The sequence below is a fragment of the Durio zibethinus genome, chromosome 8, assembly GCF_047325235.1.
Source record: "Durio zibethinus cultivar Kanyao isolate XHJ-2024 chromosome 8, ASM4732523v1, whole genome shotgun sequence".
NCBI classification, from domain to species: Eukaryota; Viridiplantae; Streptophyta; class Magnoliopsida; order Malvales; family Malvaceae; genus Durio; species Durio zibethinus.
Genome location: NC_143169.1, coordinates 23821493 through 23849281, shown reverse-complemented (window position 1 = coordinate 23849281; position 27789 = coordinate 23821493). Strand labels below are relative to the sequence as shown.

General features: G+C 33.3%; 3 protein-coding genes and 2 pseudogenes across 4 annotated transcripts; 1 reads left to right on the top strand and 4 right to left on the bottom strand.

Moving 5' to 3' along the window:
- Window positions 1–1174: 1174 nt before the first annotated feature.
- On the bottom strand, window positions 1175–1946 carry LOC111278607 (VQ motif-containing protein 1-like). The gene has a single exon (XM_022865214.2). It carries the CDS (start codon window positions 1700–1702, stop codon window positions 1355–1357), a length of 348 nt encoding a protein of 115 aa, XP_022720949.1. The 5' UTR covers window positions 1703–1946; the 3' UTR covers window positions 1175–1354.
- A 2597-nt stretch (window positions 1947–4543) lies between these two features.
- LOC111278093 (cullin-4-like) lies at window positions 4544–11842 on the top strand. The gene is made up of 17 exons (XM_022864552.2): window positions 4544–4893; window positions 5977–6092; window positions 6193–6539; window positions 7519–7699; window positions 7892–8014; window positions 8108–8395; window positions 8550–8675; window positions 8815–8916; window positions 8999–9052; window positions 9733–9839; window positions 9941–10001; window positions 10103–10234; window positions 10355–10492; window positions 10611–10691; window positions 10882–10962; window positions 11091–11171; window positions 11480–11842. The coding sequence occupies exons 1-17, from the start codon at window positions 4545–4547 to the stop codon at window positions 11591–11593; spliced, it is 2481 nt and encodes an 826-aa protein (XP_022720287.2). The 5' UTR covers window position 4544; the 3' UTR covers window positions 11594–11842.
- A 979-nt stretch (window positions 11843–12821) lies between these two features.
- On the bottom strand, window positions 12822–13350 carry LOC149517655 (outer envelope membrane protein 7 pseudogene; annotated as a pseudogene).
- Window positions 13351–13767: 417 nt separating this feature from the next.
- LOC111278091 (F-box/kelch-repeat protein At1g30090 pseudogene) lies at window positions 13768–16250 on the bottom strand (annotated as a pseudogene). The gene is made up of 2 exons (XR_016344106.1): window positions 15907–16250; window positions 13768–15542 (listed from the first exon to the last, which is right to left on the bottom strand). The product of XR_016344106.1 is annotated as an F-box/kelch-repeat protein At1g30090 pseudogene (transcript).
- Window positions 16251–19466: 3216 nt separating this feature from the next.
- LOC111278090 (uncharacterized) lies at window positions 19467–24009 on the bottom strand. Its single transcript, XM_089764840.1, has 5 exons — window positions 23980–24009; window positions 23258–23330; window positions 23087–23156; window positions 20085–22847; window positions 19467–19982 (listed from the first exon to the last, which is right to left on the bottom strand). Exons 4-5 carry the CDS (start codon window positions 20725–20727, stop codon window positions 19690–19692), a joined length of 936 nt encoding a protein of 311 aa, XP_089620966.1. The 5' UTR covers window positions 20728–22847; window positions 23087–23156; window positions 23258–23330; window positions 23980–24009; the 3' UTR covers window positions 19467–19689.
- Window positions 24010–27789: the final 3780 nt, after the last annotated feature.

Here is a 27789-nt window from a genome sequence, read left to right as displayed (position 1 = left end):
ATATGTGTATTTGATAAGCGTGTATAATATATATTTTTTATTTTTTATATATCTATCGGCATGCGCATTAATTTTAGTAATAATTTTTTTTTGTATTTATACTGTTCCAATCATTCATTCTACTCTCTTTATATATAAATGTACGGGAAATTATCAAATATATTAATATTGAAATTTTTTAACTTTATAAGTAAGATTGATAGGATGACATATATTTTTTAATATATATTTAAAAAAATAAAAAATTAATTTAAAAGAATAAAATATGTATGATTTTATTAATCTCGTTTGTAAAGGTAAAAGCTTTTACTGACAATATATGAAGTAATTTCTTTAAATATATTTATTTATATTTCCTTTGAACGAAAAATTAAGAGTGATAATGATTCAGATTGAATTGAATTAAATTTGATTTTTTTGGATAATACATAATATTATGAATTTTTAAAATTTGATATAAATTCAAATTGATCTTTTTTTTTAAATTATTCAATCCAAATTAAATTCTATCAGTCTAGTTTGGTTTAGTTTATCAGTCTTTAAATTTTTTTTATTATTTAAATATTATTTTAATAAAATTTTTATTATATTTAAATAAATTTATATATAAAATAATTATTTTTATTTTATAAAAAATTAAAAAATATGTAAAAATTAATAAAAATATATTATTCGTTTTATTTTTTTTTAATATTTTTACATTTCGATTTAAAATTTAATTTAAATTTAATATATATATATTTAATATCTAAATTTTATCCGAATTAAATAAAAAAAAATCAATTCATACTTAATCAAACATTATAATTTCAAAACAATTTTCAATTTTTTTTCCTCACCCTTACGGCAAATGATGCCCGCAGACAGACAAAAAACAACCAAATATTGGCTTTTGCATGCCGTGGTGGCGCGGACTCTTGAACCGCCACTCATTCTACGACCCTAGCTGATCTAACCAATTAAACTCCAAATTAAAAGCTCCCGTATGCCGCTAGCTATTTTTTGTATTGCTAAGTACTGTGTTTATTTAGAATCGAAGATGGTAAATTAATCTTTAATTCCCTCTAGGAAAAAATGAAAAAAAAAAAAGAAAACAATCAGTAAAAAGAAGAACAAACAAACAACTTAATTATTGGTTGAGAAAAGCAAAATTAAACCATACATACAGCAGAAATGATATAAAAAAATTAGTTCATTGGATATATCATATATATATATATATATATATATATAATCAAATCTGAAAAAATAGTGCAAATTCTAGCTAGAAAAATTCTAAAAAATTCTAACAATTATAAAATTATCAATTAATAATAGCCTGAAAAGTTTTAACAAATTCTAGCTAGCTAGCTAGCTAGTCAGCCCACCACCACTTCAACTCGTCCACTGGCGGCGCCTCCAAGATCATTCTATCCAAGTCTTTAAAAGATAAACCTTTAGTTAACATGGAAGTACCAAGGCCACTACCACCACCATAGCCACCGCCGATCGTGCCATATGACCTTTCAGCTGCAACCTTTCCAGCTACCTTTGTTTCGGTTTTCCTACAGCAAAACGATCTCTCATCTATCCATTCAACGCAACAATCCTTTCCTGTAAGCTTTTGAACTACTGATTTGAAGCTGAGGGGATCAGTTTCAACGTATTGAGTGTCAATTAGCACTACCTTAACATCTCCATGAGATTTAGCAGTAGCCGCCATTGAAAACAACACGAATAAAGAGAAAATATAGGGAATTGGATGAGTAGTTAACACATATAATTCTTTGCTTGAAAACTTGGTATTGCTTTAGATATGTAATGCAAGTTGCAATCTGGGTTGGAGGGTTTATATAGGGAAAATAGACCGAGGGGACCGAGATACCAACGAGGTGGCGTTTGGCGGTTGTGAACAGTTAATGGAGAAATGGAAGGAAGTTGACTGTTCAAAAAAGGGCATGTGCAGTCTGGACGGACCCAAGTCTCTGTCGAAGCAAAACCATATGACCTTCGGTTTGTAAAGCAGGGATCGAAGAAACAAACAAAAGAAGTCTTCGTCAAAGCACGTATATCACGAATTATCCAAAGTCTTTCCCTCTTCCATAAATTTCCTTATATTTAACTTAAATCAATCACATCTAAGATCAGGAAAAATCTATTTGACAACTGTATGTATTATGTTAGACCACGGGAGCAAATTTGCATATGAAACTCATTTTGCAAAATATATATATATATATATATGTGTGTGTATAGTTTTCATACAAAATAACAATCGGCTATATATATATAGTAGTCAATGATTGAAAATTTGACTAAGAGAGTGAATTAGTGAAATAGAGTAGTTCAATTTTTTTTAACTAATTCTCCTGTATATACTCTTATGACGGAGATGATTTCCTTTTGTAATCTTTATGGGCATTTTGTCTCCTTCAAATCTTATTTTTGGGATTTTTAGTGTACTTTTGGACTGATTTGATTCATAAAATTCCTATTTTGACTGAGAAAAAAAAAAGTTATAAGATCCATCGAGCTGTATATGTATTGACATGTTTAGCGAATCAGACCATGGTCCTTGAATGAGTTGCTTCTTAATCTTTTTTTTGTTAAAGTGATGATTCTTATGTCGTCTAAACTGAAGTACCCTTGTCACTGATTCTGGACAAGCACGCCGCAGCACCAAGTTTCTTGAAACCAGGGATAGGTTAATTCCGCCAATGATTTGCTAGTTGCTGCTAGGGAAAAACATTTCATGTCAATAGTATACTACTATATAGTTATTGAAACATTTGTAGGCAAACGATAACATGATCCATTTGTTAATAGGGTGGAAACCCATGTTTTGCTTATCAAAACAGGAAAAATCTTAACTTTTTATCCTAAATGGCTGCAGTTAGAATTAATTCGGAAGAAATGCAAGAATTGAGTTAAGCTTTATTTGCAGAACACTTTTTTTTCTCGTAGATAATGTATATAATGATAAGGACAAGATGTTATATGCTTTTCAAAAAGAAAAAAAATTAAATGAAATTTTTTAGGTAAAATTTATAAATTTTTTCACTAAAAATGATTAAATAAAAATTAAACTCAAAAATCAAAACTAATAAATTAAAAAATTTTATTAAATAGATCAAATGTGTAAATTTTAAAAAATATTTTTGAAATTGAATAAGTACTAATCAAATTTAAATTATAAACAAAATTTTCAATAATTTTTTTATATATTATTGATTTTCTCATTAAATTCTATCAATTTATCAATTTAAATTTTTATTAAAATTTTAATTAAATCATTTATATTAAACAATTTCACAAATTTCTCACAAAAGATTTCATAAAAACTTTTCTCTATCAAAGAAAGATAAAAAGCCCGGCATAAAATAAGAGGTATCGGGCACGCAAACTCTTAATTAGTCCTTGACACTGAAAGATAGAAACCAAGTGGCCTTGGGGGAATATACATGCATTCAAAACAACCACTAGAATCTTCGCCTGATTTTTAAGCTCTCAGTTCACATTTCAGCCTGTCATATATCCACCGTTAAAAGATAGTATGTCTTTATCCTTTAATGTGTCAAACTAAAATTCATTCCCCCAAGTGTATAAAATAACTAAAAAGGAAGGTGCTTGGCATGTTCCCTATTGTAGTCAGATTCAAAAACTCGAGCCACAGATCATGGAATTAAAAGGATCGATCGAACCTTCATGTGTGTAAAGGAATAAAAAAATCAGTGAGAAGTAGAAATTCATGCCGCTGGCACAACTGCCTTGGGTTTCAAGTTCCACGACTACAAGTGTACGCACGGTACGAAAAGATAGGAGAAGTGGTTTCCAAGTACAGGAAACTTCCCTTCTGATAACTTTCAAATCTTTTGTCATATCTCTACGGCGAGCTATACGTCATTCCTTTCGTTTGTTGATGCTACTGCTCTAGTGATAACATCCGGGAAATTTCATCAAGGTTCAATCAGCTAGGCTACCTTGAGCCGAAAAGTCGTAATTTCACACCATCCGTATACAAATTTTCAAATAGAAAAGGACAAAAAGTTTGAAGTAATTGTTCTTGTGTGAGTGTGTCGTTTACGTGCAATACTCTTTTAGGATTTAAAAATATCAAAATTTAAATCATAATAATAAAAATTAAAAATTCAACGACTCTAAGAAACTAACTGATGTCGGTTAAGAAACAAAATATTTAAGTAATTGTGGCTAATGGATTTCTGGTCTAGCCCAAATTAGTAATGGGTTACATCACTCCAGTTTTGTCTCCATTACAGGCTTTACCATTTAAGATTTTGATCCAATATTGGATTTTGTAATGGTTATGTAACCCAAAAATCAAATCCGAAACTCATAGTCCAATCGGTTATAACCAGTCCAGTTCACCGTCGAGGCAGGCACGAACCAAGCCCTCTGTTTCTCTCGCTCGCAAATTTTTATCTTTTACTGCCTTCGTAAAATCTTCTCCTTTCTCTCTAAGGAAGGCAACAACTGTAACAAGAGAACCGAGATCAGGAGAAAATTTAATAATTAAAAGAAGCTGAAAATTTTACAATGCTCTTTTGATGACTTTCATGTCTCTCCCCCCAACCAAACGATCTCTCTGCAACACTAATTCTAACGCCACTGCTTCTTCTTCTTCTTCTTCTTCTTCTTCTCCTCCTCACTTCCAACCACCAATGAAGAAAGACAAGTCCCAAGCGGTGGCTTGCTCTCTCGACCCAAACAAAAACGGTCTACACCACCACCACCACAACCAAAACGATAACGACGTCGTTTTCGACCCTTTAACTATGGCCCTCGACGATGATTCCAAGTCCGATGATGCTCGTGCTCCCGCCGCCGCTAATTTGTCTCGCAAAAAGGCAACCCCACCTCAACCCACCAAAAAGCTTGTCATCAAACTCGTTAAAGGTTGGGTTCTTGGTCTCATTTTATTTCTTTTTTGCCTTTTTGAAATTCATTTTCTGGGCCATTCATAAAGTTGCCTCTTTTAGTTAATTTGAGAGTTTGATCTTAGAAATTGAGTGGCTTTCGTTGTTGGTTCTTTTTTGGAATAAAAAAATTAGGGATTAGAAGAGGTGAAATTTAGAAACTTGGATTTTTGTTCGATTTTAGGATCTTGGCGCTGATTAATTTGTTTGATTGTTTTTACTGTTTTACTGAGCTAACACTAATTAGTGGACATTTGGTTATTTAATTTTATTTGGGTTGTGCCATTTAGGCTAAAAGCTGTTTCAGTTTGGAGATCTATTAGTAACCATGTACTTTCGATCACTTCCTTTGTAACTTTTAACTAAGGTTTTATAGAGGTCTATTAACTGATATTAACAAGTGTTACTTTTGTCAGCCTAATGTGGTCATTACCTCAACCATTTATTAAATTTGGACTTTTTATCATATGATAATTTGAAATTGGTATTGGTTTTAGGGTGGCAATCTATTGATGCTAAACAAATTTAGGGTCCTAGTTTACTTGTTCGGCTTACATGTTTTTGGTGCATTCTACATTTTCTTGCATTTTAGATGTAGGACTACTAGTTATGCAACTTTACAAGAAAAGCTCTGAACATTCATTCCTTCATTTTGGATGGTTTTTCAGTTTGGCATTTTCTGTGAATACTTTGTTGGAGGCATACTCCTAAACTCCCTCGGGTTTTTTGAGAAGTTCATTTCTACCCTCTTGTAGACCATTTTTGTATAAGCATCTATGATGCTTGCTCACATTGTATATCAGTTATCCATCTCCCTTAAAAACTAAATAGGCCTTTTGTTAGCAGGTGATTGGACCCGTTATTAGTAAGTTTACTTGCAAAGAATAGTAATAAGAGTTGAAATCATTTTGTTTTCTATTTGCAAATCAGATTATATCTCCAAAACTATTTTGTTTATGTGAACTAATGGTAGGAAACTAAAGAACTTGCTAACATGAAAAATATTTAGAACATATATTCATAAAAGTTTCTGATGCAACTTTAACTTCTTGTTTCATTATAGCGAAACCAACATTGCCCACAAATTTTGAGGAGGACACATGGGCAAAGCTGAAGTCAGCCATTAATGCTATATTTTTGAAGCAACCAGATTCTTGTGACTTGGAGAAGCTTTATCAGGTAAGCCACACATATTTCTTCTTTCAATCTATTTTGATTATCATAGCGTTTTGCAATGTGAGCAATATTGCCTCTTGATAATCAAGTGTGCTCCCTTCAGGCTGTTAATAATCTTTGCCTTCACAAGATGGGAGGAAGCCTTTATCAACGAATTGAAAAAGAGTGTGAAGAACACATATCTGCAGCACTAAGATCTTTGGTTGGGCAAAGCCCAGATCTGGTGGTTTTCTTATCGCTTGTTGAGAAATGTTGGCAAGATCTTTGTGATCAAATGTTGATGATTCGTGGTATAGCCTTGTATCTAGACAGAACATATGTTAAACAAACCCCAAATGTACGTTCATTGTGGGACATGGGTTTGCAGCTCTTCCGTAAGCATCTTTCTCTGGCTCCTGAAGTTGAGCACAAAACTGTCACTGGTCTTTTAAGAATGATTGAGAGTGAGAGGTAATTCTAATGATTTTAATTTGAAATTTACATTTTTTGTATTCTAGTCTTTTTTGTATGTTCCAATGTATTAACCTATGCAAAAGATGCATAATTGTTTAGATGGATGTTGTAATAGATTTTGTTTCATATCATAAGTGTTGCAAAACTTATGGATGAACTATCCTCCTCTTGATTTTGTGGAGAATTTGTTGCACCATTGGTCCATGTCATGTTTGCAGGGTCTCTCTACCATTAAGGAGTAAAATGATACTAGCGATGAACAAAGGCAGAAAAGATATAAATATTGAAGAAAGCTGCCTTGTTGTTATGTATTGGCTTAGCCATTAGTACACAAATCATAATGTGATTGGATGAAACAGTATAGTAGATATAAACCAACACTAGGGAGTAACTTCTTTTAGATGCCTTCAAACCAACTTGATGTCACACTGAATTTTCTGTGCAAGTATAAGTGGAGATTTAAAAATTGAAAAAGTCAACCTGCAACATGTTGGGTATGGGTGAACTTGAATACTCGTACATTGTTGTTTTAATGTCCTTATTCAATTGTCTAGTTCACTACTCTTTCTATGATTTTAGCAGTCTAAATGGCATAAGATTCTTGCTGCCTGGCAAAGGCTAGAGGGCAGATGTGGTGAAATATTTTCCATAGTGGAAAGAAGTTTCTTGAAGGGCCGATTAGGATGTTTGATCAATGTAACTGTAACCTACTTGTCAATCTTATTCTTTCTAGCTCATTTTAATTATCTATACTTCCAAACATTTTGGAAATAATCCAGCAATTGTTAGGGAATCCATTATTGTGTTGCTTTATTGCTTGTAATTCTCACACATTTTTCCCCATTACTTATAGTTGGCATCACGTAAATTTCACCACCTAGGTTCATGAATGATGTTAGATGATCAATACCCATCTTTTGATTGTTTTTAATATTTGCATCTTGGAATCCACAGCATTCTGTTTATGATCATGCAGGTTAGGTGAAGCAGTTGACAGGACACTCCTTAACCATCTTTTGAAGATGTTTACCGCTTTAGGTATTTACTCAGAAAGCTTTGAGAAGCCATTCCTGGAGTGCACATCCGAGTTTTATGCAGCTGAGGGAATGAAATACATGCAGCAATCTGATGTTCCAGATTACCTGAAGCACGTAGAGGTGCTTTGTATATTTTTTGTTCTCAATTAGCAGTGACTTGTGCTCTATATTTTGAATTCTACATGTTTTATCCATCTCATAAGAATGTCAATCTATCATGTTATTCCATTTTTATATGGAATATACATGATTATACCTCTTAAGATTTTTGTGTGAGTTCATCTTTGTAAGATTTTGGGTGTATTCTTGCAGATGAGGTTACATGAAGAACATGAAAGATGCTTACTCTACCTGGATGCTCTTACGAGAAAGCCACTTATTGTAACAGCAGAGAGGCAGCTGCTTGAACGTCATATACCTGCCATTCTTGATAAGGTGTGAATATGAATCTTCCATTAGTCTTTGCACTTTGTATGCTTGCTTGGATTTGCATCTTTTTAATATTTATAGTTTTGCTGATTTCTGCAGGGATTTGTGATGCTGATGGATGGACATCGTATTGAGGACATTCAGAGGATGTACTCACTGTTTTCAAGGGTCAATGCTCTTGAATCACTTAGGCAGGCCCTAAGCTCATATATTCGGAGAACTGGGCAGGGCATTGTGATGGATGAAGAGAAAGATAAGGACATGGTGCCTTCCTTGTTAGAATTCAAGGCTTTGCTTGATTCAATATGGGAAGAAAGCTTTTCCAAGAATGAAGCATTTTGCAACACCATTAAGGATGCATTTGAACATCTAATTAACCTACGTCAAGTGAGCATGTTTTATCATCTGTACTGGGAGACTATTTTTATTTTTAAACTGCGTTCTCACTGTTAAGTTGTACATCAGTGAAGTACTATTCCTAATTTAGATTAGCATATTTTCACACTTGACTGATGGTTCAACTCTGTGCTGTGTTTAATAGAACCGACCTGCTGAGCTGATTGCAAAGTTTCTGGATGAAAAGCTTCGTGCTGGTAATAAGGGTACTTCAGAAGAGGAATTAGAGGGCACACTTGATAAAGTTTTGGTTTTATTCAGGTTCATCCAGGTAAGTTCATGTTTTCACAATAAAAATCATTAAATTTACTTTTGGCTTGAATAACTATTCTCTTTTTGTGCATTTCTTGCTTTTTTTGTCCCACAAATTAATCCTAGGGCTGTGAATGATATTTTTATTGATAATTAAGGGTAAGGATGTCTTTGAAGCATTCTATAAGAAGGATCTTGCAAAAAGGCTGCTGTTAGGAAAGAGTGCTTCTATTGACGCAGAGAAATCCATGATTTCTAAGGTAAGTACCTTCTTCTTTTGCATCAAATGAGGTTTGTTCTAAAGATTTTGTATTAAATTGTAATATTGTTATGATGCTGCAGCTGAAGACCGAGTGTGGTAGCCAGTTTACAAACAAACTTGAAGGAATGTTTAAGGTCTGCCTCTATAACATTTTTATATAAATTTGTCCAAGAAATGCATTCAATATATAATCATCAATCTGTTGAACTGGTGCTTTTTGGGTGCTGTAAAGATGAGCAATTCAATAACTCGTACAACCACTAAGAATATGTTACCCCATGGGTGGTGGTATTGGCTCCAGAAGTGTCATTCCTAATGTTTGAGTTGGATTAATTATGATTAATCCTTGCAAACAGTATGTAATGGACTAATGATTATGTATCAGATTTATAGCACCTTGAGGGTGGATCATACTAATAAACATTAATGCAATAGAATCGTGTGAGAAGAGAAGAGAAAGGGATTCTAGAAGTTAAATTCATCTCTTATTTCTTGGATTACCTACTTGTGTATTGGTCAATGGAGGATCCAACAATCTACAAAATTTATGGAGTTTGTGTGATACTGAAACTTAGTCTATGTGACTGGATTCTTATGCCTGGAATATGTTTACAGTGCAAACCTCATGATCTATGATTGGTCTTACTGCATGTGGTTTTATGGCAAAGAATCCTTGTTCTTTCCCAGGATCGACTTGGAAGATTATTTCAATTTTAAAAATGGATCACACTAATCCATGCATGTTGGTTGATGTGTGACCAATTTCAATATGATCTTAATTATATCGAATGTGAATTCTTGTGATTTTATCCAGGATATCGAATTGTCAAAGGAGATAAATGAATCATTCAAGCAGTCATCGCAGGCCAGGACAAAACTTCCATCGGGAATTGAGATGAGTGTCCATGTCTTAACAACCGGGTAAATCATATTTCACCATTATTTCAATTAAATCATAACTGCATAATTAGTTAGTTTATTGTCAAGGTATTTAATTCTATTCTGGTTGTTGAGCTGCGCAGGTACTGGCCTACATATCCACCCATGGATGTTAGGCTTCCTCATGAATTGAATGTCTATCAGGTTTGTTGCAAGGCTTTGGGATGAAATGATCACTGTTATAGAAACCAGGAAGTTTTTATCTAAAAGTTATCTAAACATCTTTCGTCTACTTGATTTAACAGGACATCTTTAAGGAATTCTACTTAAGTAAGTACAGTGGAAGGCGCCTAATGTGGCAAAATTCATTAGGTTATTGTGTGCTGAAAGCAGATTTTCCCAAAGGTAAAAAGGAGCTGGCAGTTTCCCTATTTCAGGTTTGTCTCTTGGACCAATGACTTTTTTCTCCTTTCGAAAGATTTCTTCTCTTTTTAAATTTTCTCTACAAGCAGACAATGTCTAACAGTTTTCTGTGTTTGTTGTCTTTTACCCTCTAGACTGTAGTTCTGATGTTGTTCAACGATGCCCAAAAGCTCAGCTTTCAAGACATTAAGGACTCCACTGGCATAGAGGATAAAGAATTGAGAAGGACCCTGCAGTCCCTTGCATGTGGGAAAGTACGAGTCCTGCAAAAGGTATGCCCATTGCATTATATTTTAATATCTTATATATGCTGGTAAAGTTGGTGACATTATCATTTTTATTCCTTCCATTTTCTTTATTCCTTTCTATCTTTGAATTTGTGTGCTGCAGTTGCCGAAAGGGAGGGACGTGGAGGATGATGATTCATTCATTTTCAATGAAGGATTTACTGCTCCTCTCTATCGTATAAAGGTAAATCTATTTGGAATTTCAAGCTATGGTGGGTAGATATTTTTTTGTAAGCTTAAACTAAATCCCTGTCATGCTTATCTCTATTCTATTGCACCGAATTCCCATAGAGCCGTTTTATCATGAATCTGCTTCTGAGTTATTCCCACTCACATGGTAAGGCATCCAGCTGACTTCTCCTTTCACAATGCAGGTAAATGCTATCCAGATGAAAGAGACAGTGGAGGAGAACACAAGCACTACTGAAAGAGTATTTCAAGACCGTCAATATCAGGTTTAGCTTTGCTTCACTCTCACATTCTCTCTCTTTCTATCTATCCACTAAAAAAAAAAAAAAACAGAAAGCTATCTCACATGAAGGAGTTTAATCAAATATATGCTTTATTGCTTGATTTACTCTAGGTTGATGCTGCTATTGTTCGGATAATGAAGACGAGGAAAGTTCTGAGTCACACTCTTCTGATAACTGAACTCTTCCAACAGGTAGGCAGAGTCTGATTGTTTGCATAAAACGGATGTCTAAAGAGTTCCCAACAACATATGTTCACAATCATAACCAAAAATAATAAATAAATAAATAAAGTGAAAGTTGCTGCTGCTGTATTCTGATCAAGTAAGAGTTGTCATGCCGAATACTTCTGATATTTTTGAAGAAGAGTGAAACTCCTCTTTGTATACAATGATTAAATCACTGCAATTGACCTTCTTTAGATCGGGATCAAAGGGATAATATGTTTTACAGTTGCATTTCAACAAACTCATGTTGAAAATAAGTTTCTTTCTTTGAACAGCTTAAGTTTCCCATAAAACCGGCTGATTTGAAGAAAAGAATTGAGTCTCTCATCGACAGGGAGTACCTGGAGCGTGACAAGAACAACCCACAAATATACAATTACTTGGCATAGTTCACTTTTTTTGTCTTTCCTTTGATAGATATCTCCTTGCAAGTGACACGGGAAACTTTGGTCTTCTCCAAGAGGCGGGAGCTGAAATCCCCTGTCAGATCCGTGTACAGTAACTTGTATTTATTTTGTTGCAATCGAGATTGTAATTGTAAAAGCATATTTAGCCTCTGTTTTGATACTTATTGTTACGGACTTGACATTCGAGTTACTTGAAATAAGGCTAAGCTGCATTTTTTTTCTTGGGTTGTATGCGTGTGTTTCCCCTTTTTGAGAATTCTGTTTTATTTTCTTTTGTCAAGTGTGAGGCGGCATGGGCATTAGATCACCCCCCAACAAGCTGGGGTTGGGTGTGGATGAGCTTCACATTTTCTCCAAGCTCAGGGGTTTCTTGTTCGATAAAAATAAACTTGTTTAAGATTTAGATTATCTACTCAAGTTCGAAGGCTCATCTAAAATTTGAGAAATTTTAAGAGGATTTGAATAAAAAATTTAAATTTGTTAAATAGATTTGAATATAAATTTTAGGTTCATTTAAATTTTGAAATTTAAATTTTGAAATTTATATATATAAATATGTATATATAAATTATTTATTTATATATATAAAGATAAATATATATAAATTAAAAATAAAAATTTTATATATTTTATTTAAATTAATTATTATTTTTATATAATTATTATTTTTAATTTTTTTATATATATGAATTAAATATAATTTCATTAAATTATATAATTATATATATAATTTATATATAATTTTATTAAATTAAATTTAATTATATTTTTTATTATATAAATTAAGTTTAATGAATGAATTTAAAATTTATTTTTTAATTTAAATCAAATTTTAAAAAATATTGAGATTTTAAATTTCGAATTGAATTGAATTAAATAAATATATAAATTATTAATATTAACATTAAATATGAATTTAAATATAAACTTATTCGACCCATGAACACTTAAAACCAATCTCCATAAACAATAGAAGCAGTCCTTTTTATCTTTTTGAAAGATACATCGGTAAAATTAAAGTGAATTCTTGTATCGATTGGAATAAACCCGAGACGTTTTTCTTTTATTTGATTGGATCAAAACTAACCAAACCACTCTCCGTTTCCATGATGCCGACTGATAACCGACATTGTTCTGACAGTACTATAAATAAATTTTAACCAAAACCAAACTTCACTCTCGAAGTGATGGTTGAACTTGTATCTGTCAATCAAAACCAAAACCAAAATCCATTCAAGCGAAAACAATCTTAAGACATCAACAAGAATAAACAAGTTAACAACACACCCCACTCTTTTTCAGAAAAGGAAACAATGAATAAGAAAACTTCTTGTACCGATCAACAAACGGCTTCGATTTAAGTGGATGAAGAAGTACCATTATCAGGCTGAGATTCGAGACCTGGGCTTGGGTTGAAAGGGGCTCGGATGTCGTTGTTGTTATCGTCGCCGGGGTCGTAATCAGGGTTAGGAGATCTGTCTATGGCTTCGCGGCCTTTATCCAGGCAAGGCTTGCAGGCGATCTCGACTGCTATCCATCCTAATACCACTCCCGCCATTGCTATCAGTGCACTTGTTATGGCTGCCATTCTCTGTCGCAAGTCGCAACTCAGAGAAGTTGACTTTTCTTTACCAATCGTGTTTCAGTCTTTTCAGGCCCAATCTTTGCTACCATAATTTTGTTATTTGTGATTTCTTAAAACCCAAAACTCTATTAATTTTTTGGTTTGATTCTCAGTGAAGCAATCAAGCTGAAAATTAACTATGTCATCTTTTTCGTTAGTTTCAACTCCGGTCATCATCAGAAGCCCATTAATATTTCCGAATGGCTCACCCAAATCCAATTAGGCAATTACCCAAATATCAGCAAATATAACAACGGTCCATAGCATCAGCCTCTTGAAAAGGAAATATGGTGAGCTGGCCAATACGAAGGGGAAAGAAGAGTAATTCATACACTTTCAAACTACGTTTTTCACTTACTATTACTAACAAGATTCCTTCAGGTAAATCCTGTCCAAAAATGGTAATGATTTTCATTTCAAGAAGTGTTAAAAGAGGTAGTCGGGATATACTACTAAAAAATTCCTACGAGATCCACTATGTTATAGACAATATTTCATACAGGGACAACAGGAAATTTGAGTGAGATCGAGCTAGTAAAACATATGGATTGAGCAATTACTGAGAAATAACAGAAGAACAACAAAAGTATGGATAATACATTTGTTACAATAACAAAGTCATTCCAACCCTACAGCCTTCGTAATTTTGTATAATTACAATTTATTAAACAACATACAAGGCACAAAATATGATGTTTCAGAAGCTAACCGAACAGAACCTGACAACTTGAGGGTGTCAAGTCAGATAAATGTTCTGGGGCATCAATAACATGCCACCGAACACCGAAGCTCCACTTCTTCTCAGAGTTGCCTGTTTGGTTCAGGGTTGAGATATAGCCCACAGCCACATGAAGGTTCCGACCCACAACATATATTCTGTTATCGTATGCATTGACAGCAAAAGGTTTGCATATCTGCTCTGGTAATGGGGGACCTTCTATTGTTTCCCAGGAATCACTGTCTGGATCATAAACCTTAAGCTTCATTCTTTCGAGCTCGGAAACCACAAATAAGTGCCCATAGACTACCACACTTGAGCCAGTCCAGCCTTCCCTCAATCCCACAGCCATAATCTCCCAATTATTGGTACTTGGGTCATAAACCTGACCCCTAGGAGAGACAAAGAATGGCCACAACCAGCCTTCTGTCACAAGAAGCTTTCCATTGAGAACTGCAGAATCGTAAGATGCCATATTTGTCCCCATGCTTGCAATTGAGTGCCAACTCCCCTTTGCAGGATCGAAAACCTCTGCTGAGTCAAGCTCAAAAAGATCTCCACTGTTTCCCCCAGCAACATATATCATACCATTAATCACTACACTAGCAAAAAATGACCTAGCAGTATTCATCTTATTCATCACAGTCCAACGGTTTTTCTGAATCTCATACTTCAACACCAAGTCAAGGGGGCAATCCACATCAGAAACCATACCCCCACAAACAAAGAGAGCACCCTCACGAGGAAGTGAAACACACCTAAAACCATGGGGACAAACTTTGTCTTTGCATGGCATCGCTGGGATGGTATGCCATGAGAAAAGGGTAACGTCAAGAACATGCCATTGAATTTTCCCGGTGCATTTGTGGAAGGCAAACACAAAGAGCCAAGGGTCTTTGAAACCTAGTTCCTTCCTTCGAGTGAAAAACCACTCTTTGCTACCAAGCAGAAGATGCCATCCCTTGCATACAGCTTTGCAAGCTGCATGGCTCTCAACTGGAAGCCGAAGGAGACAATTAAGTGCCACATCATCAGGAAGGCCTGGAATAAGAGGTTCTCCTTGAAGAGGCAACTCAAACTCTGATGAAGGATTCAACAATGAAGATTGCATCACAGATAATCTAAATTTTGGGGATAATGTCATCTGCGAATCCCCTAGCTTATGCACGGGTGCCTGTTGGGATGAAAATCGAACCCTTTGCATCTTTCTCTCAAAACATAACAATCTAATATCCTTGAAGACCACCCAAAGGACCTTGTTTAAGCTTGAAATTCCCTGCTGTTCTTTGTCATCAAGTGGATTTACTTATGAATTGAACAACTCAAAACATCCAAATCTCAATAAGAACTTCACAGAAGCTATTCCAAGTTGGTGCTTGTTCTTTCACACTCACAGAGCAAACGAAGAATTCTTTTCACCGAAATTTACAGTCATCCTAAAAGAAAAACATGTTTTCCCCTTTACACAAAATCCTTACAAGACTTTATCATAGTTCACCGATAAATCCCTTCCTGAATGATCCACACTCAAATTCCTATGCGTCAAAGAGAACAACTTCAACTCTTTCTCTTGATATATACCACTGTGCCTATCAAGATACCAACCAGAGGAATCTAAAGCTATCAAATATCATGCCAAGGAAGAGACAAAGAAAATAACACTTCATATGCAGAAAAAACAAAAGTGAAAACAAAAATTAATAGTCTATATGGCAGTATCTTGAATAAAGCCCCAAAAAATCTAAACTTTTTCTACTATACAATAAGAAAACTAAAAACCCATAAAAACCCAGTAACATATTTCATAGAAATGAAGTATTTATGGCCCGCAGAGATTGATAATTCAGAGAATAGGCAAAACCCAGAAAATATGTTATCCCAAATAACTTCAAAACGAACCCAGATAGCATAAAGAAGAAGAAAAGAGATGAAAAACTGATATGTAAGACTTACATAGAAGGATTTTTCTTGAACAGTTGCTATGAAAGATGGTGACTTTTTTATGAGATTTAAAGCTGGTTTTAGCATGAAAAAGGTCTCTTCCAAGGACAATTCCAGTATTTTGATTTTCCTTAATATCAAAGGCATTCGATTATTATTTTAAAAAAGAAAAAGGTTGATGAATGATGATGATTTTGTCTAGGCCCATTAAATCCACGCGCTAAATAAATAATTCCAGCATGGGTCAAGATAGGTAAAAGATTTGCAACCTGTTGAACACGCGCTTTTAACTGCGGGTGTTGGAATTTAGTACTAAATTGTTCGTCCAGCATCCTAGGTTGGAAAGGACGATCATTAAAAAAAAGAAAGGAAGATCATAGATAATATAATAGTTCACAGTTCAAATCCGAACAGCCAAACCCGAACTGGTGAACTGCCAAACTCATTGACAAATGTATGTGATTAGTTACTGTTTAAAGCGTTGGTTTGGATTTTTTTAAAATAAAAAAATAAAACTAAGAGCAAAAAATCAGAATATGTTAAAGCAATAATATATTAATGGCCGAAAAAAGAAAAGCAACATGTAGAATTAATAACTTGACAATGCAATCAAAGAAACAGACCATCGCAGAGCAATGACAATCTGTTTAACAAGTTTGATTCTTTAAAAGGAAAAAATTTTTTGAAGAAAAAGAAAACTTTAGATTTTAAATACAACTCCACAGTGTTAAATGATTCTCCTTAGGGTTGCATGATATTTTTTATATGAATTGTCTATTTCTTTTCTTTTTTTTTTTTCTGGGAAAGTTTGATATTGGTCATGTCATGATAATCATTATTAAATTTTTGATATGATATATCCCTTTCCTCTCAAATTATTTAGGTAGTATTGATTTTTATGAAATTTAAGAAAAACTTGATTTTAATAAATTTAATATTAAAATTAATTTTTTTTTATAAAAATTACATAATTTTTAATATCAAAAATTAAAAAATCATAAAAAATAGAAATTTTAAATGTTACAAAAACAAAATTTTGGGACATAAAAAATATGAATAAAGAAAATGAAATCGAAAGCATATAACAGATTGTCATTATATTTTATCTGAGCCTTTTTTTTGTCCATTTTTTACAATTTTTTTGTATATTTAAATTTTTATTATCAGAATGTTTTTTATAATGATCATTGAATTAACCTTTATAGGTATAATTATAATTTTCTTTCAAGGGAAAATGTTTTTTTTTTTTTTTTTTGTATTATAATCATCCTTGCAAGTAGTTCATATCATGCTAGTACTCGATTTTTGCTTTTGATAAAGAAATTTAAAAAAAAAAGCTTTAGATTTCTTTTATTTTATTAAGCCATTTATTTTATTGAAGAAGCAAAATATGTTGATAATCTAGCATCTGAAAATAACCAATAACCTCTTTTTCTAGTAATTATGCAAAAATCCAACCCCAATTATTACAAGTATTTCATTTTGTTTGCAAGTTACAAGTTGTGGGGCTACATATAAATATTCCAATGTTTTTTTTTTTTAATTATTAACGAAAATACTTAAAAATAGAAACATTTGATGTAATATTGATGCATCATTTTTTGTTCTAAAGGAAAAATTAATTTAAAAAAAAAAAAAAACTGGGGTCAAAACTTTTAAGAAGAATATTATTTTATTTTATTTTATTTTATTTTTATTTTTCTTTCAGCTATAAAAGGAGTTCCATTAACAAAAAAGACAGAGGTTCCTAGCGCTGGGATTTTCAGCATCCATTTTGGGGAATAAAGGGAAAGACTAGCATTGCATGGAGATAAGGATAAAAGGGGTTTTAGATTAGAATGTGATAAAGAAAGGCATTTCCATTTCATATAGTGACAAAAATCCTAAGGATGTGGTTCAAAGTTTAAACACCTATGATTATAGTTATTTAATAGTCGGATTATCCGTTCATATTTTTAGAAAATTAGAATAAAAAATTAAAGTCAATTAAACAAATTTAAATACAATTTTTAAATTCATTCAAATTTTAAATCGAATATTAAATAAAAAATTTAAAACCTAAATTCAATATAATCTGATCTAAATTCACATATATATAAAATTTTATTTTTATATATATGTAAATTATATATAAATTAATTCATATATATATATATATATATAAATTAAAAATAAAAATTATATATATTTTACTAAATTTAATTTTTACATGTATAATTTTTATTTTTAATTTAATTTAATTACAATTTTTTAAAATTTGTTATCATATAAATTAAATTTAATGAGTAAACTTAAAATTTAATTTTTCTAAGTTAAACTGAATTTTAAAAAAAATTTAAAACATAAAATTTTAAATCAAATTAAATTTAAATTAATATATAAATTATTAATATCAAATATAAATTCGATTCAAATTTAATTTAATTCGATCAATAAACTTTAATTATATCCTACCGGCCAACCCGCCTGCCAAACCATCCTTTTCAACCTAATTGGTTGGTTTTGCATATATTAATATTATCTTAACAAACATATTAAATGATCCGAAAACGAAAATGATGATATAAAGTGTAAATAATAAAATTTTAACATTAAACTTGTCATTCAAATCATTAAGCCAAATCAATGGCAACAGCGCTTGCAGGTAGGAAGTAAATAGGCAAACCAATGGAAAATTTTGAGAACAAAACCAGGTTCCATTAAACTTATCATTCAAAAATCATTAAGCCAAATCAGTCAAAAGTTTTGTTAAATCCCACCTACGGTGCAGCATTGAAGCACCAAATGGGCTAATCTCTACTGAAAGAAACGATTACGAGAACCTGGTTTCAGCATTAAATTGCAAGTGGGATTGTAGGCTACTTTAATAGACTCACAGGCACTACAATTAAAAGTTCAGTTCAGGTTGAAACTTTACTACTGATATGCTGCAGCACACCTTCATTAGATGGCACCATATGACATTTGAAACTTTACTACCGAGATGCTGCAGCAAACTTTCACTAGATGGCTCCATATGACATTTTGCGGTACATTTGGGGCAGGGACAAAACTAGACATAAGGCAAAGAGTGGGCCAAACAGTGACATTAATGGAAAAGAGAAGGCTGATACTGATGCTAAATAGGCTGAGTTAATATACCACGATATGTAAAACAAATTTTGGTAAAAAAATTTTGGAGGGGCCATGGCCGATGCCTGCCCTCTTTGGATTCGCCTCTGATTTGGGGAGACAAGCTTAGTAGCATCAAACAAGGCATACAAAGAAATTTTTCATAGAGACTTACAGCATCTCTATCTAATCTTTTCCATTACCTTGACCTAATCACTCTGTACAGAAGCATTCGCCCAAGAACACAGAAAGATTCCAATATATAAGCCTTCAATGTAAGCCTTGTTTCATAATGCTAAATATTAAAATTCAGCATAAAACTAGTTTCCTAACATCTACATTCAGAACTAAGTCCAACAAACCTTGCTTTTCCAGTTCCAATTGTTTCCCATGATTCTATAAAACCAATCATAAGATCATAGTAGAAGTTTTCAAGTTCAAAATCTAGTAAGGCAAGGAAATGATTAATCAAACTCCACAATCCACAAGAAATTTCATAATAACTGACTTCATAAAAGTTAACCAAACTGAATATGAAATTTGTAAATAGTTCAACAGTGCATAGCAATATTACATCTTCGCTGCCTTTTTTTTTTTTTCCTGGGGGATGGGGAGGGCAAGAGTGACCATTCCTTTATTATTTTACTACTATTATTTATTTAGTATAGAGAGAAAGACACAAGCCTACAGATGCAGAGACAAATCTACATCTATGGGACCTTCCTCTTCAGCGCCAAAACAAGTTTCTGATGCAGAAACTGAATCAGCAACATCCATAAAAAGTGACAGCTCTTTTTTCTGAGGATCCTCCGGTTCCACATGTGCATTGGGGGCAATCTTAGGCTTTTTTGATGCATTCATTATGTCAGCATTCCCTGATTCATCAGCTAAGAAAGACCTTTTACCTTCTTCGCAAATCAACAAACTTCTCCTGTCATATTGACGAACTTTATCCAGGCTTGAGCATCGGGGAGGACCTGGAGAAAAGGCACAAATAGCAATAGATATAACCAAAAACTGATATAACCCAAAACCAAGGTCAGGGTTAGTTATAGCAAAGATAGGATTTGGAAACTTACCAAGAATGCTCTGCAAGGCATCTCCAGAGGATGGTGGCAAACCATCCTTGCTAATTTGAAATTCATCAGTATTAAACTGACAAACTCCATTTGAGCCCAAATATAATGAAGAATCTATAGGAAAGCCAGCGGCAACAAGACTACCAGATGAAGGAAATGCAGCAGAAGACATGGCTGCGTTCACACCAACTGGAGCAAAGGCTTTTGAAGCCAAAATGTTATGGTGATAAGTTGCACCATTACCACAGCCATATGAGAAGTCTGGATACATGATAATCTGAGTTTGGGCCAATCCAGGATTGTTGCCAGTGAATTTGCTCCTACTTGCCTGGTTTGTTTCATTTGAGCAGAACATCCAAGAGAAGTCCAATGCAGGAGATACTCTAGTGAATGGAGTTAGGTTGTTTCCACCTACCAAGGAGTTCTGTGGGCTGTTTGGTAGGGGTGCATGAGGGTTCCTAGTAATATCCATGGAATTACAGGAACGACCAGGATAATTCAACGTCCTCAATGTCTTATCCTCCTGATGAATCCTAAGGTGGCCACCTAGAGCTCGATAGTTGTTGAATACTTTGTTGCAATAGAAGCATGATCTAATACCTGCATGCTTCTCGGCATCTTCTCTAGCCAAAAGGAAATTCATGGTAGAAACTAGTAAACGAAAGCACAATTCAGCTCCTTTCAAGAAGAGATAGAAACTAGAAAGCTAAAGGAAACCTCGTGATGTGGAGGAATGCGCTGTTTCTAACCCCAATTTATAGCCCTTTCACGGCAAAGAAATAGGTCATAGTGGCTAACCCCAATTAAGGTAATCGACAACTATAATAAAAGCCATTTAAGAAAAGAATCCAGAGAAAGTATAAATGGGAAAAAAAAGGTAGTCATAGGAAAGATCCATGCTGAAACAGCTTTAAAGCGGCCTCGTCCACAATAACCCACATTTAGAATAGTCATAAATGGCCATGCAAAGTATCAAATCTTGCAAAACAAATGTCAAGAGCACGTAGAAAGGACAACAACTATCACAAAGTTATGAAACAATCTTGCACGTAATTTTTGAGTGTCAGTTAAAGGGTAATTTTGGAACATGGAGTAAAACATAAAAGGAAAGCAGGTGCATCCAAGGTCTGCTCTCAATGTCATATCTATGTTGCCCAGACTTAATATCAGTGTCAGATACATGCTCATGTTCAGTTTTTCTTAAATTTTTCTTGATATTTAGAATGTCCTACTAAACAGCCAATGTCATTCAAGGTATTCGATGTATCCAGCATTACTAAATTACAGGAAAGCAAAGCATAGGTCATGATTGCTACATATTGATGATCTAACCATACCCAACTGCTTCGATATTGTCCACTCTAGAATGCGCAAAATTTAGACTAGTGATTTGATGCTCAATTTAAGTCTCAAAAAGGTGCATGTATTGGGCAGAGAATAGCAAAGAAATGTCACAAACATTGAACTCTTAATGCATTTAAATCATAAAATCCAGTAAATACATAAGGCAAAGCTATATCTATTATTATTAAATGATTGTTCCCAGGTGCTGCAATGATTCCTCTAGATCGTGAGCCATTCAAGAGAGAGAGGCCAAGAGTGCACTAGCACATAAAACTTAATAAATTTGAATTTCTTCTTTCCATTTTTACACTCTTTCCTTAAAGTAAATTGCTTTTCCTGAAGAAAGCGAACAGCAACCACTCCATGAGAATGCATCCAAGAGAAGCCATATGACAAGCACAACAATCAACTCCTTAAGGTCAAGATTGCCTAAATAAGATTCTTATAATTTTTGTAAAAAAATTTTCCAGTTTATGAAGGTCCTTGTTCTGCAACAAATGCAGAATCTGCTATTCTTCTTAATACACATTATCTTACCTCAGAGGTCCAGAGTTGTACTGGAGAACATCCCAGGTGCAAACTTTTTTAACAAGATTTCAGTTAACACCAGTCAAGCCTAAAACAAGGAATCTATCTGCTTCTTTCATAGGTAAATTTTATGTTTATTTGATATTCTTGTATCAAGATTGACATATCTCTTTCTCAAATGGATGCTAAAATTGAATGAATCATGGGGTATAATAGCAACATATAAATGCCAGGAAGCAAACAAGAACATTCACTTGAACATTAAAAAGTTTTCTCGGTTTGTGAAGTAACCACTTAGAGACATCTATAAATGTGACAAATAAATTGAAAGAGTGTAAAGGATGTTTTACTCAAAAGAGTAAATATGTATTTCTGTTGGGTATTAATTGCATCAGAGATATTATAATCCATAGTGGACTATACATAATTAAACTACTTCAAAATTCAAACAGAAGTTATAATAAGTAACCTATGCTTTATTTGTATTTGGAAGACATCTTGCTGTGCAAATCACTATAAGGTGAGGCAACATCTGGTTAAAAGGGTGTTGTTTCTCCAAGAAGCTAGTCAGACATGCCTGAAGGAGAGGAATCCTAATTGTAAACCACTAGACATTAATTCATTGACCCCCACCCCTCTGTTAGCTATCAACAGTCCTTCAATAACTATAACTCTATAGTCTGTCTCATTTAAATGGTTGTTGATATCATATTTAATGCAATCCACCATCAGATCAGCTTTTTTCTCCTCTCCCCATCCAATTGACCCTGCAATGTAAAATTTGCAGCGCTTTCAATTTAAAATTTTCACAAAATTCTCCGCATTTGCCACAGGGTACGAACATGTGTCCCTAGCCCTAGAACATCCAATAATTATCTAGCATTGGAACCCCTGTAACCAGCAGCCACAACTAATCTGGATCAGGTACAAATAATAGGAAAACAATGAAGAAAATGCACAACAAGATGAGGGGTTTGGAAGGAACTAAAGGTAAAACTATATAAACAATAAAGCAAAATGGGCAAAGCAGATTTTGAAGATATTTATTTAAGATTGGAAGTTAAATTGCTTTTACAGAATTTGATTAGTTTAACAAAATTAGATTTAGATACCAACTGTAACTTACTTACCATAATAAGGATGGCCTAGGCATCAGAAGTCCCACTAAAAGATGAATTGACAATTGATCATAGCTGATACCTGTCGATTATCAAAAGTACGTATTGCCAAAGATAAAGCAAGATTTGGAACTTTGGACAAGAATATACCCGCACTTACCCAAAAACTAACTCAAAACTTACTTGCATTCTGATGCGAGGGCACCAACCAGTAGATCATAAATATGCCAATAGCTTATTACCAGACATCAAATATCTAGAAAGACATTCAGCACTATCTTCAATACCTCAACAAATCATATCCCATTGTTCACTACCTTGCTACAAGACATAGGGCTTTCACAATCAGATAAATGGGAAAAATGTATTTTTTTTCCCCTTATGTGATTAATAATTGTTGGTTTTGTCTCAAATGAGGTTGGAATAAGAAGGGTGCAGTTTAGTTTTATCATAGCTTCAATACATAGATGATTTCGTATCAAACATAAGCTAATGTAATGTGTCACTATGAGGAATAATGGAAACTCAAAATCCCTTTTTTCTCTTCACTCTCCTGGAAAGCACTAAAATTTTTTCACAAGTAGACAATTAGAATTCTTGCAGCTTGTATGCTAAAGTCCCATTTAAAGATACAACAACACATAATTTTTACGAATGAAAATTCAAAGAAACTAAAAAAAAAAAAAAAACTACCCAAGAAAAGAATATCAAAGATGTCTCAATACTCTCATGTTCACCAAAAAGATAAAGAAAATAACTATTAAAACCGTTGGAACAACGAAATAAAGCTCCTTAACAGGGGAAAACGCTTCAAGAAACGACATGGGTATTCCTTATTTTGAAGGAAATGACATACACAGTTCTACAGAGCTGTTGAGAGAAGGACGAAACGATGAGAAACAAACCTGGAAGCCTAAAACCACTGGATACTGAGCAACAAGAAGTTATTTTTCTTCTACTTTTTCTTTGAGAGCCATGGCCCATGAGGCCATTCAATTTTTAGATTGGTGGAGAAATAGGCATCTTTCAAGTTATTTGGGCTGCTAATCCGATAAAAACAGGCCAATAGTTGGGCCTAGAATTTTACCCCTAACCCAAATTCAAGCCAAGTGTGGATCTAAAGTTATATAGGCCGAACCCATATTAACAACAGTTGAAGCTTGGAACATAATATTCTAGCCTATGTGACATGCCATCAAATTAATTCAAGTTGATTTCTAAAAATCAACAAGATTTTTTTTTTTGGGGTGGGGGGGTGGGGTTTGTTAAGTTACCATATCCAAAATTTATTTGCATGAAGGCACAAAAAAAAAAAAAAAACCTGAAATTTGGTTGAGGAAAAGGGGGATTGGCAAGTGCAAGTTCACCAAACATGATAGAAAATTATATTTGCACTCTTCATAGTTACAATTTAAAGACATTTTTGACTTTTTTTTTTCTGATCAATGAACTTTGATGATGACCCCCACATTAATTTTGATGCGTAGGAGCATTTGTCATGAATTTATGTTATATATCATCTCTTGAAAAGACATAAGTTTAGGCACTTGCAATGAACCATGCACCAGATCATGGCAGTGGCATATTCCTTTTCTCATTTATCTCCATATAGGGTAAGTACCTCCATGGCATTAGCATCATGTGATACCTTTTGGTCCTATTGTGTTTGGGCCATTATTGAGTTTTTTAAAGATATTGGTCTCAAATATTAGACATGTTTAATCCGATTTCTTAATATGCTTATTCATTGTTAAAGATTAGATAATATTAATTCGAATTAGACTTCAATTTTCTTTTAAATATAAATAGTACCAAAAAAAAAAAAAACTTTGTAACAGGGCCGGGGCAAGATTTTTCAGTGAGTAATGCTATGGGAAAGTTGTTATTATTGGATTGTTATTCTTCTTATATTCAGTTTGTTTTTACAAAGGATATCCTAATTTAGAGATAAAGAAAGAAATTATAAATGTTGGAATTTAAACTTCAAATTTTAAAGATGAGTGTATGAATCATCTACCTAAACTTTGGATTTTTATATATATTTATTTCATAATATGGGGAGAAAAAAGAACATTTTTTATTTAATGGAATTCCTACATATAAAGCTATATGCATAGGCCTACAACTACAAGCAGTACTTTTGATATTGATAGTAGGAGAACCAAAACAACTATTTGACATTTGAATGGAGAAGGATAATTTTTTGGCCATAGGTTTTGTTTAGGAAATTTTCAACTTAGATATGTAGCATCAATGTAGCATCAATAGTCAATAGTAAGACAGACAAGACACTTAAAAATATTAGGCGTTGACTCAAGTATCTCCATGTTTCTTCTGAACTGCCACCACTAGGGCTTAATGGCTGGACTTTTTTTTCACAAGATTATCATCTATAATGAACTAATTTAAGAATCGAACAGGAACTTCGATTATAACATATGTATCAAAAGAAAAGAAAAATCTATTAAGCTTTATCAAGAATACGATTGATAGCGAAAGCCCTACAGATACAAGTTGGAAATTGCATGTCGTGAGGATGGAGAAAATAGAGGAAGTAGTGGCTAGAGTTTGTTAAGAAGTGGAGATTGACTAGATCAATTAGTTTTTGACCTATGAGTTGTGACAAAGGGCAGAAAAGTTTTTAGTTGAACTTTCAGTCGTTTTTGAATGTCTGGTGGCTAAGGAATGCTGGCATGTAAGCTCTTTTAACGTGGATTTGATCTACCTGCAGGGGTGCAACTTGGCTGTTCCTGCAGGTAGGCTCTCGTCATGAGTTTGGATGAATCTAATAACATGGCAATGTCGATATATAGGCATTCTTTTTCTACGGAGAAAGAGCATAAAACTATCACATAATTTTCTCCTGAAAATTATGCCAGGTTTTGATGCATGGCAGCACGGGGTACATGCAACGTTAATACTTGCCCCTTTTATAACGTTATGAGAATTAATTTTGGTAATTATTGAGGAGTTTCTTCGAAGTTATGAAGGGCTATTAATGAGGATGTTTGACAAATTTACATAGTTTTAATCACAACGTATTTAGTTGGAGATTATAGCAGCTTTTCATCACATTGGGGTTTCTCTGGGTTACATTGCATTCAAAATATGCTTTTCAAGGAATTTTTCAGTCATATGATATAAACAGGGAAATAAACTTCAAAAACTGCAGATTTCAATGATTATGGCATGGCAGAAGCTTGGGCTATTAAAGAAGCATATAAAAAAGAAGTGTTTATTGCCTCATGGTAGGAGGTCAACTTTTGTACGGGTATGGGAATTTTTTTTTTATGTCTATCTGGTTCTGATTGTCTTTAATTGGTTATGATGGTGATGACTTACATTCTGGTGTATCATGGCATTATACCATGCTTTAATTCCCTAATAAAAGTTTTTTGAATTAGCAAAAAAAAAATTAACATATATGATATATCTACTTTCCACTGACCTAGCTACTTCTTCAAATATTGGAGGATGATCCGTTTTATATATAAAAAGGCAAATCATCACTGGTCTAAGATATATTTCCCATTGCAATTAGAACTATATAGACGACCAAATGTTCTGGTTCATGTACCAGGTCGATCGACAATCAAATCTCTCTTGGATACTTAACCAAAAAAGCAGAATTTGAAGAAACATGGAACATAACAAATTTTAAGGAATAACGTCCAAAACTCTTAGTTCCAATATTGCGTGGTTCTTTCGAACACATATATCCTGACATTAGATTCACCCTAAATCATGAAAAACTAATTAAGTATTTGGTTTTTTTTTTTTTTTTTTTGTTTTTGTTTTGAGTACTGTCCATTAGTGGGAGTTGCTATGCTTGGAGATGAAGAATCCAACCACCTCACATTCTCCCCCTTATTCTATGTAGACCATGTGCTACCAAACTCAAATCCCATGATGGATCTCTTTCTTTTTCTCAACCTACCTTTGACTATATTCATGTCTTCAAATAATATTGGCTTGGCTTTTCATTTTTCCCATGTTAAAAACAACACTTTTATACCTAATTCATGGTTTTCTTTTCACATATATAATTCCCTTGATCCATAATTTTCTATAAAAGTTTGACCCTCTTTGTACCAGTGCATGCACAATTGCACATAAAAAGCAAGAGGCTACCAAGAAATAACGAGAAAATGGAGGACCCCTCTCACCCACTTTTAGAATTTATTCCCTCTTTCTATCTCAGTTTCTTTTCTTTAAAAAAAAAAAATCAAAGAGCCCATCTTTAATTAATTAGTTAATTAAGCCATTTGTCTAACATAGAAGAACAAGATAATTAATTTTATGGCATTTGAGAGCTTGTAAAATGGATGATATAGAATTGGTGGGTATGGCAGTTGGTAGTTTATTTCTGGTCAATCAGATGGGTTGTGGAATCGTTTAATTATTAAACTGGTTTTTCTTCTTTCTTTTAGGTTACCATATATATTATATTATTATTATAATTTTATATTTATATACCATAAAGTTTTGAATAAAGAAATGGACAAAAAAAGGGAGGACCGCATGATTTGCATCCCAATTCCCATACATTATACACTAGTGAGCATAGGAACTTTTGAAAATTTTAATAATTAAACCATATATATATGGAGTGAGAAATGGATTAAGAACAATTAGTCAATTTCAAATTACCATTTACCTACATTTTGATTTGCTTAATCTTACCTGCCACACCATTTGGAGAAAAGAAAGAAATA